General features: G+C 38.1%; 1 protein-coding gene across 1 annotated transcript in view; it reads left to right on the top strand.

Moving 5' to 3' along the window:
• cdh19 (cadherin 19, type 2) overlaps positions 1-20,385 on the top strand; it is a 69,475-nt gene that overhangs the window by 20,843 nt on the left and 28,247 nt on the right. Inside the window, 5 exon segments of the mRNA XM_062021052.1 lie at positions 3,221-3,497; positions 3,562-3,856; positions 9,211-9,330; positions 9,590-9,757; positions 12,779-12,969. Coding sequence (XP_061877036.1) covers positions 3,288-3,497; positions 3,562-3,856; positions 9,211-9,330; positions 9,590-9,757; positions 12,779-12,969 — 984 coding nt within the window. The 5' untranslated portion in view covers positions 3,221-3,287.

Genomic DNA, 20,385 nt, shown 5'->3' with positions numbered 1-20,385 from the left:
AATTCAAAAAATAACTGGGAGCAAAGTACAAAGGTGGCGTCTGCTTGGCTCTAAATGTGTTAATTTAATTTGTCATGTATATGTCTTTCATATTGTTTTCTTCATGTTTAAACTATAATTATTATGTAGTTGCCGTGTGTTTGTCTGTAAGTTGGTTAGTTCTTTGGTCAGCGACGTCAAAAGGTTATGGGCGGATTTTGATGAAACCTTCAGGAAATGTCAGAAATGGAATAACAACTGATTAGATTTTAGGGGTGATCCGGATCATACCATTTGTTTACTTTACACGTCTGAAACACTTAGTGTGTGTGTGTGTGTGTGTGTGTGTGTGTGTGTGTGTGTGTGTGTGTGTGTGTGTGTGTGTGTGTGTGTGTGCGTGTGTGTGTGTGTGCGAGTGGCGCCGCCTCCACCCAGTGAGACAGAGTGTGGATGACTGACAAGAGGGTTCACTCCATATATTTTCATTCCGCAAAGAGTAAACTCTCTTGCAGCCTGTTTGGATGCGACAGACGAACAAAACACACAGACAGGACAATTTTATTCATCCTTCGGTTAATTACCTCTGCCAGGAGGTTGTGTGCGTGCTGGGGTTTGTTTGTTTATTTGTCAGTTCGCGAAATAGCTCAAAAAGTCACACGCAGACTTTGATTTAACCTTCAGGAAATGTCAGAAATGGAGAAAGGAACAACTGATTATATTTTGGAGGCGTAAGTAATTGATGTGAAGTGGAAAAGGGGTAGGGTTAAATAATCACTGCTTCTTCCTACTCCTTTTTGGACATATAAAGAAAATGTAAAAATGTGATGCATCATTTTGAAACTATATATGTTCAATGAAACCAATCTGAACTGAAATATAATCTTTCTACTATGTTACTGTATGCCTCTGAGGCCTCCACCCACAAAAACAAAACGAGTGGATGACTGACAAGAGGGTTCACTGTGTTTATTTTCATTCCGCAAAGAGTGAACCCTCTTGTAGCCTGTTTTGAAGCGACAAACAAAGAAACGAGTGGTTGACTATCAAGAGTGTTCACTCTGTTTATTTTCATTCCACAAAGAGTGAACCCTCTTGTAGCCTGTTTGGAAGCAACACACAAAGAAAACAAACTTTCTGAGTGGTTTTCTAGATAAAATGGGGTTTTGGTTCATATTGTTGGGTGTTTGGAAGAGATTAGTTAGATTTCTTTTTTTTTATTGGAAAAATTGTTTCCGTTTTTGTACAATCAGGTTTTTGTCTGATCTAGAACAGATTACTCACAAACAATGTCCTGCCAATTACGTTTAAAAATACATTGATAATACTTAAGTAATTGAATTACGAATGACATTATTCTTTAACAATTGTATATAATTACTAGGGAACGTAAATATGTTACTTAAAAAAATAAAAAAAACTTCCAATATCTATCATATGCAGTTGAGAGACGTTTCATGAGAGCAGAGTGTGTGTGCCTTTAAAAGGCGGTGCCTGTTGCCAAGTGCACGCTCAGACAGAACAGAATTTTAGCCGACTGTGTTTGTTAGCTTAGCAGCGGCAGTTTGTTGGCAGTGACGGCAGCTCTGTTGAATCTTTTCACTGGATGCTGTTAGCGCTAGTTAATATGTGCTGTAGTCTCCTTGTCCACACACGTTATTGTAGGACTGCAAGCTTGTCACATCATTGATTCGTTGTTCATTATTCCCTCGTGGTAGTGGGAAGAGGAGTAGGAGGAGTGTGCGTACGTGTGTGCGTACGTGTGTGCGTATGTGTGTGTGTGTGTGTGTGTGTGTGTGTGTGTGTGTGTGTGTGTGTGTGTGTGTGTGTGTGTGTGTGTGTGTGTGTGTGTGTGTGTGTGTGTGTGAACATAAATGTTGTGTGTTGTTTGCTGTGTGATGTTGCCTTTTCCTATTCGATATCAAGTTTTTAAGTGTGGTGCTGGTTGTTGCTTTCATTAGTAAAAAGTTACTTCCTGCATTGAACTTGCTGTGCTTCTGACGCTGTCATGTTGACATACAACCATGTCAAAAAGCAGCGTGCCACGCTACATCAAACGCTTCGGTCACAGCATTTTTTAACGTACGTAAAAGTAACTCGTTATTCGTAAAAGTACCGGCGTTAGCAAGGCAGATGTTTTTTTCCTAACACAGCAAACGAGGCATTTAAATTCTTACAATATACAGTCGTATATTGTTTCATCTGACATCACATGGACAAAGATAAGACCTTCTGGAGGAAAGTTCTGTGGTCAGATTAAACAAAAATTGTGCTGTTTGACCACAATACCCAGCAATATTTTTGGAGGAGAAAAGGTAAGGCCTTTAATCCCAGGAACACCACACCTACCGTCAAGCATGGTGGTGGTAGTATTATGCTCTGGGCCTGTTTTTCTGCCAATGGAACTGGTGCAATGAAAAAAGAGGATTACCTCCAAATTCTTCAGGACAACCTAAAATCCTCAGCCCGGAGGTTTGGTCTTGGGCGCAGTTGGGTGTTCCAACAGGACAATGACCCTAAACACATGTCAAAAGTGGTAAAGGAATGGCTAAATCAGGCTAGAATTAAGGTTTTAAAATAGCCTTCCCAAAGTCCTGACATGTGGACAATGCTGAAGAAACAAGTCCATGTCAGAAAACCAACAAAGTTAGCTGAACTGCACCAATTTTGTCAAGAGGAGTGGTCAAAAATTCAACCAGAAGCTTGTGGATGGCTACCAAAAGCACCTTATTGCAGTGAAACTTGCCAAAGGACATGTAACCAAATATTAACATTGCTGTATGTATACTTTTGACCAAGCAGATTTGGTCACATTTTCAGTAGACCCATAATAAATTCATAAAAGAACCAAACTTTATGGATTTTTTTTAGACCAACAAGTATGTGCTCCAATCACTCTATCACAAAACAATAAGAGTCGTAGAAATGATTGGGAACTCAAGACAGCCATGACATTATGTCCTTCACAAGTGTATGTAAACTTTTGACCACGACTGTACATCTCTTGCTAACCATTTATCATGCCTCCTTAATTGTAAATCAGTGCTTAATGAAACCGTGGTGCCACTTCAACAAACCACAAGAAATGTTACCGTAGACTTGTAATACGAGCGAACGCTGATTACAAACACATTTGTAACCTAATTAATGTTTGGGTTTCAAGATCGGAGCATTAATATGCTCATTCCGCAATCTCTGTGAACAGTAGGGAACATGGTGTAATTAATGGAAATGGTAATTGCAGAGACTTGAATATGCATCCAGGCAGCGGGATGGAAAAGGCTGGCACTTTTTGAAGATTCAAGCCAAACATGGAGGCTGCAGAGGACACGCGAGGATGGAGCGTTTTAGTCGCGGTGATGCTGTTTGCAGCGTTGAGCCACACGAGCGCTGCCAAAGACCGAGAAGCCCCTCGGCTGACCTCGGGATCCTCACACCAGCACCATCGCCTGAAGAGAGGCTGGATCTGGAAACAGTTGTTCGTCCCGGAGGAAGATCCCACTCCTCGTGTCATCGGCCAGGTATGAACGCCTGCCATGTCCTTCACGCCTCCCATCCCAGCTCACCGCCTTTCTTCTCACGCAGCTCAAATCCGACTACGACCGCGGGGAGTCCGCCATCCAGTACATCCTGTCAGGGGAGGGCGCGGGAGATGCGTTCGCGATCGACAAGTACTCCGGAGAGATTCGAACGCTGAAGAAGCTGGACCGCGAGGAAAAGGCCTTCTACGTCCTCCAGGCGCAGGCCATCAACAGGCGCTCCAAAGAACCTGAGGAGCCCCAATCGGAGTTCATCATCAAGGTGCAGGACATCAACGACAATGCCCCGCGGTTCCAGAACGAGCCCTATGTGTCCAGCATCCCTGAGATGTGTCCCACTGGTACGTTTGACACACTTTTGATATTCATTTAAAACTGTATGCGAGCAACTTCATGTTGGTATAGCAACATTAGCATTGCAGTACTATATGTACAGTATTTTAGCATAGCAGCATTAGCTTTGCAATACCGTTATTTTATATTACACCGTTATCTTTAAACCACCATACAGCAACATTAGCTTTGCTGTAGTTATAGCACAAATAACATTTCACCACAAGTGTTTTTGCCAGTGATGGGCAAGCTACTTGGAAAATTCAGTAAACTAATCAACAAATTAGTCTGGATTAAATGTAGCTAAACTACAGAGAAAGCTAATTGAAGCAAGCTACACTAAAAGCTACGCAGAAAAAGTAGCTTTCTACATCAAAGCTACATATACTGTATATATATTCGGGCTGTCAAAGTTATTGCGATAATAACTCGTTAACTATAAATTTCAATAACGGCACACAACGCCCTTTATGACCCTTGTGTCGTGACGTAGCGGGGGGAACTATGGCTACAGTTCACTTGCTACTGATGAGCCACATGCGAGCAGAAATGGACAAAGTAAAGTCAACCTTATGGAAATATCAGGTTCAAAGCCATGGCAAATGGTTCTCCCGACAAAAACTGACTATTTTCCGCCTGCAGCAAACGCCTGCTGCGCATGTCGCTCAGAGGTGGGTGGTGCTTCACTTCAGATTACGGTTAAGGTGCAGTGATAACATAACATTTAGATTGTTACTGTGACTGCTTTAGTAAGTAAAATTACATAAAAGCTCAACAGAAATGAAAGACGGTCGGCAGGATGTCGAAAGGAGACTTTTTTTATTGCTAACAGTCGATTCGACATCAAAACATGTTAATACGCTTTGTCAAACCAATCACACACTTTTCCGTCTTCACAATAAAAGCACTACACTTTACATTCGGTTGTACTACATTTAGGGTTTTTCCTTAATGTACGGGTTCATATGAGCCGCAAAACCTACAAAATCAAGTAATTTAATGTCTTGTAACGTCCATGAGAAAAACAAACACATTTTGACGCTCTTTTTAGCTTTTATGGCCAATTTTATGTTAACAAAAGGCCCAATTCCAACAAGTATTTCCTCCGTGCACACATGTCTGCCTTCGTGCTTCACTCCTAGACACACAACACTTGTTCATTCTCTGCTGACACGGTGTGTTCAAAGACCATGGGTAAAATGACCACCATAACAACAATAACATACACATTAACACCAGCCATACGCACAGAGGCAGCTTGTCCGCACTCTAGACGTACTTTTAATATATTCCAGATATAACTGCGGACAGCGATCTTCACAATTTAAATTGTAAATTGTAAAATAAGCAGCAGCAAGTTAGAAATAGAACACAACGATATTATGTAAGAAAATTATATGTTAATATAATACTTAATAACAGATTTGTTTTAAATGTATATTCACATTTTTAAAGAATATATGCATCAGAGCAAATCATGAGATGATGTTATATCGACCACGCCCCTAACCACGCCCCCACCACCACAGGTATTTTGGCAATTTAGGATAAACCCTGACATTACCAAAATAAAAGTGTCTTAAATTACGATCATGCTTTGTCAGAGATGTTTGTAATGGTATTCTGTGATATTTGCACCTAGAGAAATGCTAGTACATCAAATCAAATCAAATCAAATCAACTAAAAGCACATTTGAAATTTACCACAGGTGTAGCCAAAGTGCTGTACAATGGGCAGGTTAAAAGATAACACAAAAGGAACGAGCAAGCACAACACAACACAAACAGAGCACGATAAAAAATAAATAAATAAATAAATAAAACATTAAAAAACAGGTCCACAGCAGGTGCATTGTGGGAGGCCATAGCAGGATGGAGATCACTCAGTGTTAAAAGCCATGGAATAAAAGTATGTTTTTAAGAGTGATTTAAAAACAAGAAGAGAGGAGGCCTGTCTAACTCTCAGAGGTAAGCCGTTCTAGAGCCTGGGAGCAGCAGCGGCGAAGGATCTGTCACCTCTAAGCTTCAGCCTTGTGCCAGGGACCGTCAATAGCAGCTGATCGGCTGATCTTAGGGATCGGGGGGGGCGGGGCAGTAAGGCTGAAGGAGGTCGGAGAGATGAGTTGGAGCGAGGTTGTTTAGACCGTTAAAAACAAATAGTAGGAGTTTAAAATGTATTCGGTAACGCACAGGGAGCCAGTGAAGGGACGCTAGTATAGACACATATCAGTTTAGGAATATGGGAGCGGGGTTTCTGGCTGACTAAAATACTGTATTGTGTAAATTATTTTATAACATGTTCTGGTGAAGTCCTCAATTACAGAATAATTAGCAGGCTGAATATTACATTTTATTAATTAATAGAGAAGGTTAAACATTGTCATGCAGCAATATGAAGCCTCCCTCCCCGAAAATTATCGGTCTAGGGTACATTATTAATGATGAAAAATTGTACCTATCACCAATTCATTTTGAGTTATGGAGAAAATGCGATTATTCACGATTAAATATTTCAATCGTTTGACAGCCCTACATGTATATACCTCAGTTTATATATATATATATATATATATATATATATATATATATATATATATATATATATATATATATATATATATATATATATATATATATATATATATATATATATATATATATATATATATATATATAAAATGATAAATGGGTTATACTTGTATAGCGCTTTTCTACCTTCAAGGTACTCAAAGCGCTTTGACAGTATTTCCACATTTACCCATTCACACACACATTCACACACTGATGGCGCGAGCTGCCATGCAAGGCGCTAACCAGCAGCCATCAGAGGCAAAGGGTGAAGTGTCTTGCCCAAGGACACAACGGACGTGACTAGGAAGGTAGAAGGTGGGGATTATATATATATATATATACATATATATATATATATATATATATATATATATATATATATATATATATATATATATATATATATATATATATATATATATATATATATATATATATATATATATATATATATGTTGTTTACAAGTTGTTTATATATACAGTGTATATGTATATATATATATATATATATATATATATATATATATATATATATATATATATATATATATATATATATATGTATGTATGTATGTATGTATGTATGTATGTATGTATGTATGTATATATATATGTATGTATATATATATATATATGTATATATATATATATATATGTATGTATATATATATATATATATATATATATATATATATATATATATATATATATATGTATGTGTATATATATATATATATATTTATATGTATACATATATATATATATATATATATATATATATATATATATATATATATATATATATATATATATATATATATATATATATATATATATATATATATATATATAATGTGTGTATACATATATATATGTATATATAATGTGTGTATACATATATATATGTATATATATATATATATATATATATATATATATATATATATATATATATATATATATATATATATATATATATATATATATATATATATATATATGTATATATGTATATATATACAAACCTCGTTTCCATATGAGTTGGGAAATTGTGTTAGATGTAAATACAAACGGAATACAATGATTTGCAAATCATTTTCAACCCATATTCAGTTAAATATGCTACAAAAACAACATATTTGATGTTCAAACTGATAAACCTTTTTTTTTTTGCAAATATTCATTAACTTTAGAATTTGATGCCAGCAACACGTGACAAGTCGGCGACCTCTTTGCACTATGCACTTCAGCATCCACTGACCCCTCTCTTGTTAGTTTACGTGGCCAACCACTTTGTGGCTTAGTTGCTGTTGTTCCCAAACTCTTCCATTTTCTTATAATAAAGCTGACAGTTCACTTTGTAATATTTAGGAGCGAGGACATTTCACGACTGGATTTGTTGCACAGGTGGCAGTTGCATGGTAGAAATCACTGAGCTCTTGAGAGCGGCCCATTCTTTCACAAATGTTTGTAGAAACAGTCTCCATGCCTTAGTGTTTGATTTTATACACCTGTGGCTGAGCCGAGTGATTAGGACACCTGATTCTGATCATTTGGATGGGTGGCCAAATACTTTTGGCAATGTAGTGTATTTTGGCCTATAGTAGCGTTGGAGAGCTATTAGCATGTTAGCATAGCAATATTTGTCGTTCAATACCCTAGCTAAATTAGCGTAGCAACTTTATCCTTGTATGATATCAACATTAGCTTTGTAATACCAAGCTCAGTTAGCGTAGCAGCACTACCTTTTCACTACCATAAGTATGTACACACTTACATTAAATTTGCTCTCCTGTATGCATATGTATATAGCAACTTTAGCTTTGGTAATGCTGTAAATGCGTAGCAAAGCAATGTTGGCTTTTCAAGACCATCAGTATTTTAGTATAGTTAGCTACATTAGCTGTGTTTTACTGTAAGTATGTTAATATGCCAAACTTAGTATTTCACAGTTGTTGTTTGCCTAATGGCATTATATTTTGGAAAGCTATTAGTTTGTTAGCATAGCAACATTTGCTTTGCTCAATTGCAGCTATATTAGCGTAAATACATTGGCTGCACTCTAGCATGAGTATGTTAACATACCAACAATAGAATTTCACAGCTGTTTGTATGTTAGCCTAGCAGCATTAGCTTTTGAAAGCTATTAGTATGTTAGCATAGCAACATTGGCCTTGCAATACCGTAGCTAGATTAATATATCAACATTATCATTGGATTATATAAACATTAGTTTTGTAATTTCATAGCTGGGTTCGCGTAGCAACATTGGCTTTCCACTATTATAATTATGTTATAGCTTTTACCTCAAAAGCCTGCACAGCCTGCTCTGTTCCCTAAATAACTTGACCATTTTCACAAAAAACACTTTTCAATTCTAACTTAAATATCCCGACTGAAGATAAAAAAGGAAGGTTATATGAGCGTCTGTCATCTGTCCACACACAGGAAGTTAAACGTATTGCTTTCTGCATGCTTTTATTCCCCTTAAATAATGTTATTACAGTTGGTGCCCTTTTCATAGCACAAACATTAGCATTTCAATTTATGTGTAATCTGCTTTTGCAGTATAATATCTCCCTCCTGATAAATCATAATGTATTTGGCTCGGAATGAGGAAGGGAGCGAAGGCGAAAAACGCGGCGGCGGGACGGAAAGAGGTGCAGGTGAGGTCCTGGGAGAAAATGTCAGATTATTTACCGATAAAGAGGTGGTAATGACGATACTGGGAGATACTAAACAGGGAAAGGCCCACGTCCTCTTCTCTCTGAAATGTATTTTGTGTTGGCAGGCACCATGGTGGTCCAGGTGAGCGCCACGGATGCTGATGACCCCATGTTTGGCAACAACGCCAAGCTCATATACTCCATCCTGCAGGGGGAGCCCTACTTCTCTGTGGAGCCAAAGACAGGTACCATGCTGGAAACGGTCCTGACATTCTTTCGCTGTAAACTTTTATTTACATCTCACATTATGCATCGCAGCTCTTCCCACGCACGCATTTGACCTAAAGTTGAATGCGTCGACTGCTCACTGCTTCAAATCGTTGTTTTGCCCGCGGCTTTGTTTAACCTGCAGCGCGCACTCAGCCGCTCATATCGTCATACCGAACATTTTGTACAACGCCAGCCTTTTTTTTTTCATTTATTGCACAAATTCCCGTCTGGCAGGGATCATCATGACCTCCTGGCCCAACATGGACCGCGAGGCCAAGGAGCAGTACCTGGTGGTGGTCCAGGTGAAGGACATGCTGGGCCTCAGCGGCGGCTTCTCGTCATCCACCACCGTCACGGTCAGCCTGAGCGACGTCAACGACAACGGGCCGATGTTCCAGCACCGTGAGTACAGTAATCTGTGAGCTGAAAAATCAATGAAAAGCATGACAGCAGGGGAGTCCAAACTTTTTCCACAGAGGGCCCACGCACTGAAAAATGAAAGCTTGCGGGGGCAATTTTGAACATTTTAATTTTCAAAATCACTACAATATATAGATTTGTTTAACCGTTAGTGCTCCCCACACTAGTGTTGTCCCGATACCAATATTTTGGTACCGGTACCAAAATTATTTGGATACTTTTCAGTACTTTTCTAAATAAAGGGGACCACAAAAAATTGCATTATTGGTTTTATTTTAATAAAAAAAATCTTACGGTACATTAAACATATATTTCTTTTTGCAAGTTTGTCCTTAAATAAAATAGTGAACATACAAGACAACTTCTCTTTTAGTAGTTAGTAAACAAACAAAGGCTCCTAATTAGTCTGCTGACATATGCAGTAACATATTGTGTCATTTATCATTCTATTATTTTGTCAACATTATTAAGGACAAGCGGTAGAAAATGAATTATTAATCTACTTGTTCATTTACTGTTAATATCTGCTTACTTTCTCTTTTAACATGTTCTATCTACACTTCTGTTAAAATGTAATAATCACTGTTGTTTGATACTTTACATTAGTTTTGTATGATACCACAAATTTGGGTATCACTCCGATACCAAGTAGTTACAGAATCATACAATGGTCATATTCAAAGTCTTCATGTGTCCAGAGACATATTTCCTGAGTTTATAAACGAAAGAAGATGCTGTGTTGCCAAAAAATATCGATGTAATCATAGTAGTATCTACTAGATACGCTCCTGTACTTGGTATCATTACAGTGGATGTTAGGTGTAGATTCACCAATGGCGTTTCTTTACATTTTGACGCCGGTGAGCTACGGTGTGTAGTGAAGCATGTTTAGCTATTCCTCGTCCTGCAGGGATGAAACTTATAAGAAACGTACTTTATTTGTCACCATGGAGGCGAGAATTAGTGATTTAGAAGTAGCTAAAACACTGGCAGAACGGTCGGGTATTTTTAGAGGCGGTATAGTACCGATTATGATTCATTAGTATCGCAGTACTATACTAATACCGGTATACCGTACAACCCTACCCCACACTTTGGTCCTGGGGACCCAAAAGGGTCTTAGTCCTAAAAATTTAAAAAATGGGTCATGTATTATTGTATATCTTCTGTTATTCAACGCTTAAATCTCTAGAGTAACTTCAGGTCTATCTGTCCATATAAAGTAAAAAAATATATATATTAACAGTAATAACGTTTCATGCCCTTTTTGTGAAAGAAAACCGTGTTTTTATAACAAAAAGTGTAACGGTACAGTGGGAGAAAGAGACGGCACAGAGGCAGGGACGTCGTTAGCTTGCAGCGTGTTTATTATAACAAAGGAATGAGGTGTGTGACTAATCCAAATATGTGTGGTGAGACTATGTGAAGCGATTATATGTTGAGTGTTACCGGGAGGTGTTGGAGGTGCGTGTTGAGGCAGGCTCGGAGGTCCAGGGACAGGCAGGAGGTCAGGGGCTGGGGCGAGGCGTCGTTGTCCTGGGGCAGGCAGCAGGAAGGCAGCAGGAAGTGCAGGGGGGATCCAGGGAGACGAGACACACCCTCGAAACCAGGGGATGATGAAGGGCTGCTGGATGGCGACACAGGACAAGACACAATGAGCACAACGGAGGGGAAACACAAGGAGCAAGGAAGTACATAGGCAAGGAAGCTAGCGACGTGTAAGGCTTACTGTATATGTACAAGTAGCTATGTTCTGGCACTGGAACGCAGGACAAGCTGGCTTAAGACGGCAGGGAAGGTCTCATCAGCGTCAGTTGTGTTGATTGTAGAGCGATTGCAATATTTCAAAGTGAAATATTCTTTGTGAAGTAGTTAGGACCTTTTGACTTTAATTCATTTTATAATTTTTGAGCAATGACAGAAAGGAAAATCCCACTGATACTCTTGAAAATCATAAAGGACCCCACTCATAAAAGTGTAAAAAATAAGCATAATAATAATAATAATACCTAGGATTTATATAGCGCTTTTCTAAGTACCCAAAGTCGCTTTACATGTTTTTCTGAACCCATCAGTCATTCACACCTGGTGGTGGTAAGCTACTTTCGTAGCCACAGCTGCCCTGGGGTAGACTGACGCATACATTTTAATTTTTGTTTTTGTTTTTTGCCCTTTTTGTCAATTTTTTGTTTTTGATATGATCTCTTTATTTATGAGAACTGTTTTGTTTATCATTCATTGATTTAATCTGTGTTACAAATTGAGAACAGGAAGTAAATACATGTGTTAGTAATTGCTATGAAGTGGATAAGGGGTAGGATTAAATAAGCTTTATAAGTTTCCTTATATAGCCCTTAATAACAAATGTCTCAAAGGGCTGATCAAGCCAGAACGACAACCTCGGCTCAGATCCCACATCAGGGCAAGAAAAAACTCAACCCACTGAGAACCACAAGAAACCTTGGAAGAAAAATATGTCATGTATTTTATTGTAATTGCAGGCATGTTTGAAATTAACTTAACAACAACAACTTTCAGTCAGGACTGTACAGTATTTTTTCCTTAAATTGACGACATAAATCCTCATTGTGCTGCATTCAGTGTGTTCCACTTTGTAGTTTCCACAATATTTTGGACTTGTCTTTCTGGTCACACCCAGTCGACGTTTAGGTTGAAAGACCACCTCGGAATGTAGAGCAAGAGAAGTCAAAGTGGGCGGTCCTGTCTGCCTTATTTGCATGTTGCCCTGTAGATGGATGTAATCATTCACACATTGTCATGACCTTTTGGAGGGAGAAAAAAAGACTTTCCTGGTGATAAAGCTCACCAAGTGGATGCTGTGGGAAAGAAATCAATTTTAGATGGAGACATGGACGTGTCCTGGCCTTATAAATGTTGTATGACCACACTTCAGCCTGTCTGTTGGGTCACATGACTGCACATTACTACCAGCAGGGAACCTCTTTGCCATGCTCGCTGAATCGGAATCTTCTTTCTTTTCAGATTTGTACACCTTTGCCATTCCCGAAGACGCCACAGTGGGCACAACGGTGGGCAGGGTGACGGCGGAGGACGCTGACGTCGGCGCCAACGCCAGAATGAACTACAGCCTGGTGGACGACCTGGAGGAGAGCGCCACCTTCACCATCCAAACCGACCCGACCACCCAAGCGGGAGTGGTGGTGCTAGCCAAGGTGAGAAAATACAGTAGTTCCTACTGTACTTGCTAAAAAGTATTAAATACTTATATAAAAAAGTACTACTATTAAGTGTCCATGAAACTATTACAAAACCAAAGCATTGATAGGCGAAACATGATATTTTTGTATCACAAGAGAAGTATTTTTACACCAATGTCAGATATTGATAATGTTGTCAGGCATCATCTGAGTGAAAACATAGTGTATTTTCCGAACCATAGAGCGCACCGGATTTTAAGGCGCACTGCCGATGAATGGTCTATTGTTGATATTTTTTCATATATAAGGCGCACCGGATTATAGGGCGCATTAAAGGAGTCATATTATTATTATTTTTTTCTAAATGGAAAACACTTCCTTGTGGTCTACATAACATGTAACGATGGTTCTTTGGGCAAAATGTTGCATAGATTATGTTTTAGAGACCATCTTCAAGCCACTTTCTGACAGTCGCTTCAGGATGCGCCGTTTTGTGGGCGGTCTTATTTACTTGGCTCACCTTCGGCCAGTGTTGGGACTAACGCGTTATATTGTAACGCGTTACTGTAACGCCGTTATTTTCGGCAGTAACTAGTAGTCTAACGCGTTATTTTCTATATTCAGTAACTCCGTTACCGTTACTACATGATGCGTTACTGCGTTATTTTGCGTTATTTTGCATTATTTTTATGTAGTATCGGCTAGAAACAGAGAATATCTGAGTGTGTTTTATTGGAGAGTTGCAGTGTCGTCCTTCTGAATCTTCCTGTGTCACAGAGAAGAGGCGCGGTGTGTGTGTGTGTGTGTGTGTGTGTGTGTGTGTGTGTGTGTGTGTGTGTGTGTGTGTGTGTGTGTGTGTGTGTGTGTGTGTGTGTGTGTGTGTGTGTGTGTGTGTGTGTGTGTGTGTGTGTGTGTGTGTGTGTGTGTGTGTGTGTGTGTGCGCGTGTGTGCGTGGTGGAGGGGGCGTGTCTGTGTTTACTAACAACAAGACATAATGGCGGAGCCGAAGTCGAGTTTCTTAACATGGAGATATTCTCACCAGAGGTGGGACCAAGTCATTGCTTTGCAAGTCACAAGTAAGTCTCAAGTCTTTGCCCTCAAGTCTCGAGTCAAGTCCCGAGTCAAGACAGGCAAGTCCCAAGTCAAGTCCAAAGTCAAGACTGGAAAGTCTCAAGTCGAGTCCCAAGTCCTGCATTTTGAGTTTCGAGTCCTTTCAAGTCCTTTTAACCACATACTAATATGTTTACACAGATTGTGTATGCTTTTAAAACGCTGTATTTATTTATTAAAACAAGTGCATTTGAAATTGCAAGAAAAAAGATAGTGCTGACATTGCAATTCATAATAGCACTATTAACAGTAATTTTAATAGTTTAAACAATTTTAAACATTTAACTCATTCCTTTACAGAATAAACACATTTGCAAAAACAAACATTAACATACTATTGGTTGTATTTTATGAAAATAATATTACCACAGAGTTGAGAAGGAGCAAAGATATTCAATATTTGTATGTGAAAATCACAAATAAATCTTCTGGGGGAGGATGACGCCCCTACAGGGGTTTGGTTTACAAACTTTCAGCCCCACCTAAAACAAAATTCACCAGCCGCCACTGATTATGATGCATTCTCATTTTAGGCAAAATATAAGACAATACTTTCTTAACAGTATAATTGTAACCAGGAATAAGTCTTCAAGTAACAATATTCAAATACTAACATTGTTGGGTAAAACAGCATTTGGTTTTATTCTGAATGTAGTGAAACAAATTGGTGGTTTTAGCTGATATAAAGACTTTCAGGTGTTTATATATGTTTAAGTATTTGGCAGACGCTTTTATCCAAAGCGACATACATAAAAAATACATACATAACAATCACTGTAAACATTATCATTTAAGGGAAGAATGTAATACAAAATATCAATACAAAGTGTCAAGACAGAATAAACTCTCTGCTGCTGCAGCAACAGAGATACAGTCTATAGGTCCCTAGGATATATAGATATCTAATGTATTCATACATTGTTTATGTAGGATATATGCATGTATATATAACCTAATCATATTGTTTCTTCAATTTAAAAATAGTTTACCGTTTTTTCCCCCTTCTCTGGGATTATATTCCCAGTTTTGATCTCGGACGTCTGGTCACTTATAGCGTATAAGAATATTATATTACTGTTAAGCAAACTATGAATAATAAAACTTGCCAAAACATGTGTCCGTTATCATAGCTACACTTATGACAAAAAACCGCATGAAAATCAGTGGTATTCAGTGAGGTAAAATGAATTAAATGCGCTGACAGTTCATTGCTCCTGACAAATGAATTGCAGAGTGGAGCAGATCACCACTCCAAGATGGCGGCCCCGCGTCTCGTCTGCGCCAGTAGGCAGTAGCGCTCGATGCTGCGTACCCTGAAAACATGTCTATGGTTATAACGTTAGCAGTGAGTTTACAGCCTCACTGATTTAACTACAGAGCAAATAAAAGTCACGTTACTTAGCCAATAAACGTTATCTTACATTCAAAACTTACCCTTCTTTGGGCAACTTCAAATGTCGAATGAAGTTGGAAGTTGTTGCGTCTCCGTCTGTAATATTCGAACTGTGTGATTATGCATACGCAATTCGTTTTTTGTTGACCAAGTCGTAGTTTTTATACCCGAACGAAACCAACTTTGGCATAATTGTTTCTCTCTGCCGCATTGTTTGACAACTCTTGTTCGGTGGTTGTCCTGCAATTTGATTGGATGAATGCTGTGTGATGAAAACAACGTATAACTAATTTGATTGGCTGTTGTACTGACAGCACACCAGCTGCCAGGCAGCACACACGCTGATAGACAGACAGACACGTACAAAATGAAAGATACGGAGCGCTCCCAAATAACTTTTTAAGCTTTGGGTTTTGGGGAAAGTAGCAAGTCATGTCAAGTCAAAAGGCTCAAGTCCAAGTGAAGTCACAAGTCATTGATGTTAAAGTCTAAGTCGAGTTGCAAGTCTCTTTACATTTTGTCAAGTCGAGTCTAAAGTCATCAAATTCATGACTCGAGTCTGACTCGAGTCCAAGTCATGTGACTCGAGTCCACACCTCTGATTCTCATTACTGTTCTTTTGTCGAGCACAAAGAAAAGAACATTTTAATTAAATGTATGTTGTGTCTTGGATCAAAGATCCTATCTACTGCCCAAAACAGCAATTAAAATCTGCTGAAACAGCTACAAAGGCAACATGCTTCGACAAAGCTAGTAAAGAGGATTTTAACGGAGGCACTGTTAGCCAGGACAAAGTTGATAGAACCATTGTATGTGCTAGAAGACATGCAGGCTATTTCTACAGTGGAGTCACCCGCTTTCAGGCAGCTAATTAGCATGATACCGGTGTCAAACAGCAAATGGCACAGAAAATATTTTCCAAGTACCTGGACAGTGAGTACATGAAAATGGAAAGCGAGCTAAAGACAACACTCCAAACTCTGCCTCTGCTCATCATTCAGCACTGAAGGTACACACACTGTCAATTCTCTTATATACTGTTGCTCTTTCATTCTAGAGTGTTTGATTATCACATCACTCTAAATGTATAGACTATAAGTTCACAAACATAAAGAGGGATCCTAGTGGGCCAGGCCAATCTCTCCTTATCTCTGAACTAAAACTGGGGAAATGCGTAGAATGTTCTTGGCTTCAGTCCAGTGTTGATCTCCTGAAGACACGATTTTATTTCCGAATTCCTTGAGAGAAAAAAATGCCTGCTTTGTGTATGTCATGTGTGCCTTCCTTGAGTGAAGCCAGGTTTTTGTTATTATGCTGTTTGTTACTTATGTATGTTATGTTGCAACTATTTAAAAACGTTTTGTCAATTTGTTCTGGCCTGAGACAAATTGGCCCTTTGAAACATATCTTTGTCTTTGTTTCGATACCTTGTCAGTGAGGTTTGAAAATGTTAGCCGCTCGCCGTTTTTTGTCCTTGTATGTAGACCACATTGCTTAGCGAAGTTCAGTGATGCAAATGCATGTCAAGTTGATCAACAGATTGTATTTGTCAGAAAAATTGTATTTAAATTATCAAAAAACTTTCCATTCTGAGTTCCCAATGAACAGACAAGAAGCTGACTCTGCTGCACCAAGCCAAACGCTTGGAAGATTCCGCTGTGTACGATAGAAACAGACGGGAGGGGTCATCCATTGTCCTCAAAAACCTGCCAAAGCTGAATCTACGACAAGCCCAAGCCCGAGGGATCTTCTTCTTTTGTCTTCTCATGTGACCGAAAACAAGGACTGTTTACATACTACCCAATCCTGTTGAGAAATGTGTTGTTGCGTAAACATTGAACATCTAAATAAAAGAGAAGACGAAAACCTTCTTCGTCAGAGCGTGGTGCAGGACTGTGCAGAAAGTACAGTGGCCATGTCTCTCCTCAATATTGAGTCCAAATTTAATTCTGTCTCTGTTTGATTATTTGTCTCTTGTCTGTTTAATAGATGTCATCAGTGTTTGAACCTGACATCTTATTGGTCCTTCGAGCCGGATCCAATACGTTTTGACGATTCCAGCAAGAGTGAGTGAAACCAGAAAGACCATGGCAACCAAATCCTGATTGAGGAACTGCTTTTCTTCATTTTGGCTGGAATTTGAAAAACTAACGGAGTCCGAGGACAAGAGGAAGGAACGCAGAGAGCAGTGAGTACGTTTTAAGAGAAAGAAACGACTAAGAAAAAGCGTGTGACTGAGGGTTACGACGCATATACAAACCCTGTAAATCCTAGGCTCTAACAGGTAAAAAGGCCAAAGAATTAGAGGAGACGACGGAGTCCAATGTCCGTGATTAAAATTTAAAATAAAAACTGAATTAAGATAAAAACTGAAGAGGCCAAAATACTGGAGGGTGTCGGATCCCACAATAAATATTGAAATATCCGTAAGCCATTATCCTGAGGACGACGGAGTCCGACGCAGACCTAACAAGGTCTATTCAGAAAAAAAAAAACAGAATTTTTGTCCGTAAAAAACAATAACCTGGAGGGTGTCGGAGTGCTACATGTATGAAACATTGAACATTTCAGAGTATCATAACACTGAAAAGTATGAATGAACTTGAGAGTGTGTGGGAGTAATCGCCATTCGGCTATCACTCCATATTAAAGTTGTGAGAAGTAAATAGTGGGTTATTGTGGAAGCTTGTAGGCAAGACACCTCCACTGGGGAACCAACTCCAGTATAAGCGACATGTACCACTGCAATAAATTAAACCACTATCTTACAACAAAGAAAAAAGTAATCCTTATAAGTTCGGCTCTTTAGGGGACGACGGATTACTCCAAATTTATAAAATGGGAAAAGGGACAAGTAAACCAAAGGTTAGTCCAAAAGACAAGTTAAAATGTAAAGACTGGAAAGCAGTAGAACCATACAATGAAAATGTATTGAAGCAACCAACAGTACGGTCAAAAAGAGACCCAAAAAACGCAGACCTGTTATGGTCTATTAGAATCTATTGAAACCAAAATAGGAGACATCCAAATCTCCGAAGACCACATGAAAAGACAAATAAATTGATAATAAGGACATACTAAATTATGAGGACTTAAGTAAACAAACAGCGAGTAAATCAGAGATAATAATATAAATAAAGGCTAAAGAAATCACATTTTTGTGTGACACCGTAGCATGTAAAGTTAAAGAAGTTAAAGTGCCAATGATTGTCACACACACACTAGGTGTGGCGAAATTATTCTCTGCATTTGACCCATCACCCATGATCACCCGCTGGAAGGTGAGGGGTGCATGTACAAGCACATGTAGAGAATAAAATGACTGTGCTAGGTTTAGCAATAGTATCAGATCATGAAGGAGGAATGAAAAATAGAAAAATAGATGGTAAAATTGAGATTGAGTGTGGACAGAGACAGAGAGAGAGAGAAAAATAAAATAAGAGAAAACTCAAAGTGCTAAAGTGAGAGAAAAGTAAAAATAAATGAAGAAATGGGAAAAAAAATCGATCATAAGAAATAATGCTAAATGGAATAAACTAATACTTACGACAGAGATAATGTGGGGTATTGAAATAAGAGATGAAGAAAAGGTAGACTGAAGATATGCATGTATGTTTGGATATATAAAGACCGCTTTTATATATACAAATATATATGTGTATAATTAAATAATGGAACAAATAAAAACCTACATGAATAACTATAATAAGAGTTGAGATATATAGTATGATAAAATGATAAAGGGGGTTACATGTTTATTAGCTGAGGGAAGAAGAAAAAAAAACAGAAAAAAAAGAAGAGAAACCTCTTCAAGTGTTGCTGACCTTTGCCCTTGAGAGTGCAGTCACGCACCCACACACCACTTTGTGTGTGTGTGTGTGTGTGTGTGTGTGTGTGTGTGTGTGTGTGTGGTGCATTGGGGGAGGTGTGAAAATGAATTTATTACATGAAAGGTTAAAGTAGGTTTAACTTTGAAGTGTAGTATAACATTCTTAGGTTAGATTATGTTTTAGACATTTGCAACACCATACATCTGAGTGTTGAGCTAAGATAAGATGATGACATAACATAGAATAAATAAGGAGGTATGGCAATCAGGAAAACTATCAGCTAGCGATAGACAACTGTTTGCTCTGAATATTGGTGAATAATAATTGCAAATAAAAAATATAAACAATGGGAAGAATGTAAATTCAGAGTGTAAAAGTATAGATTAAGTGGCGTATAGACATTTAAGTGAGTTTAAAACGTTACTTAAAAATACATAAAGTAAGATGTATAACATTTGAATTAGGAGAAAAATAATATTAGCGTTATTAAATAATCTACATAGTGAAAGACACAATATAAGCAAAATAAAAGTCCAATTATGCAAAAGAGAAGTAAAGGATCTAGGACGTTCGCTAAACAGAGATGGACGCACTATTGTGGAAAATAGAAAAACAAAGTACAACAAGTACAAAAACCACAAACAAAGAAGCAAATTAGGTAATTTTTAGGATTAACCAATTATTGTAGAAGTTGGATACCAAATTATGATGAAATAGTAGCTCTTTTAAGTAAATTAATGAAACATTTAATCATCTGTAGAGTGAAATTCAGAAGCTAAAGCAGCATTCTGTGAAATAAAAATAGAACAGAATGTGCGATTGTTACAGTAACGGAAATTTTGAAAGCTATCAAATGACCATCAAATTGCTCAATGCAAGCGGCAGAACTAGACGTATTAATAGAAATAAGCATGTAAAGTTATGAAAGATCAAAAGGTCACAATATATTTATATATAGCCAAAATATAGGAATGATAAAGTTTAATTTGTGTAAAAAAAAAAAAAAGAAAGAGAAAAAGAAAGAATGGAAGCAGTACAGCTACCAGCTAAAATAGCAATATGCAAATGTGCAGCACACACCAAAGGAACAGACACAGT

This window comes from Entelurus aequoreus, linkage group LG15 (genome assembly GCF_033978785.1).
Source record: "Entelurus aequoreus isolate RoL-2023_Sb linkage group LG15, RoL_Eaeq_v1.1, whole genome shotgun sequence".
Taxonomy (NCBI): Eukaryota; Metazoa; Chordata; class Actinopteri; order Syngnathiformes; family Syngnathidae; genus Entelurus; species Entelurus aequoreus.
Note: the sequence above shows the minus strand (reverse complement) of the source record. Positions and strands in the feature narration are given on the sequence as shown.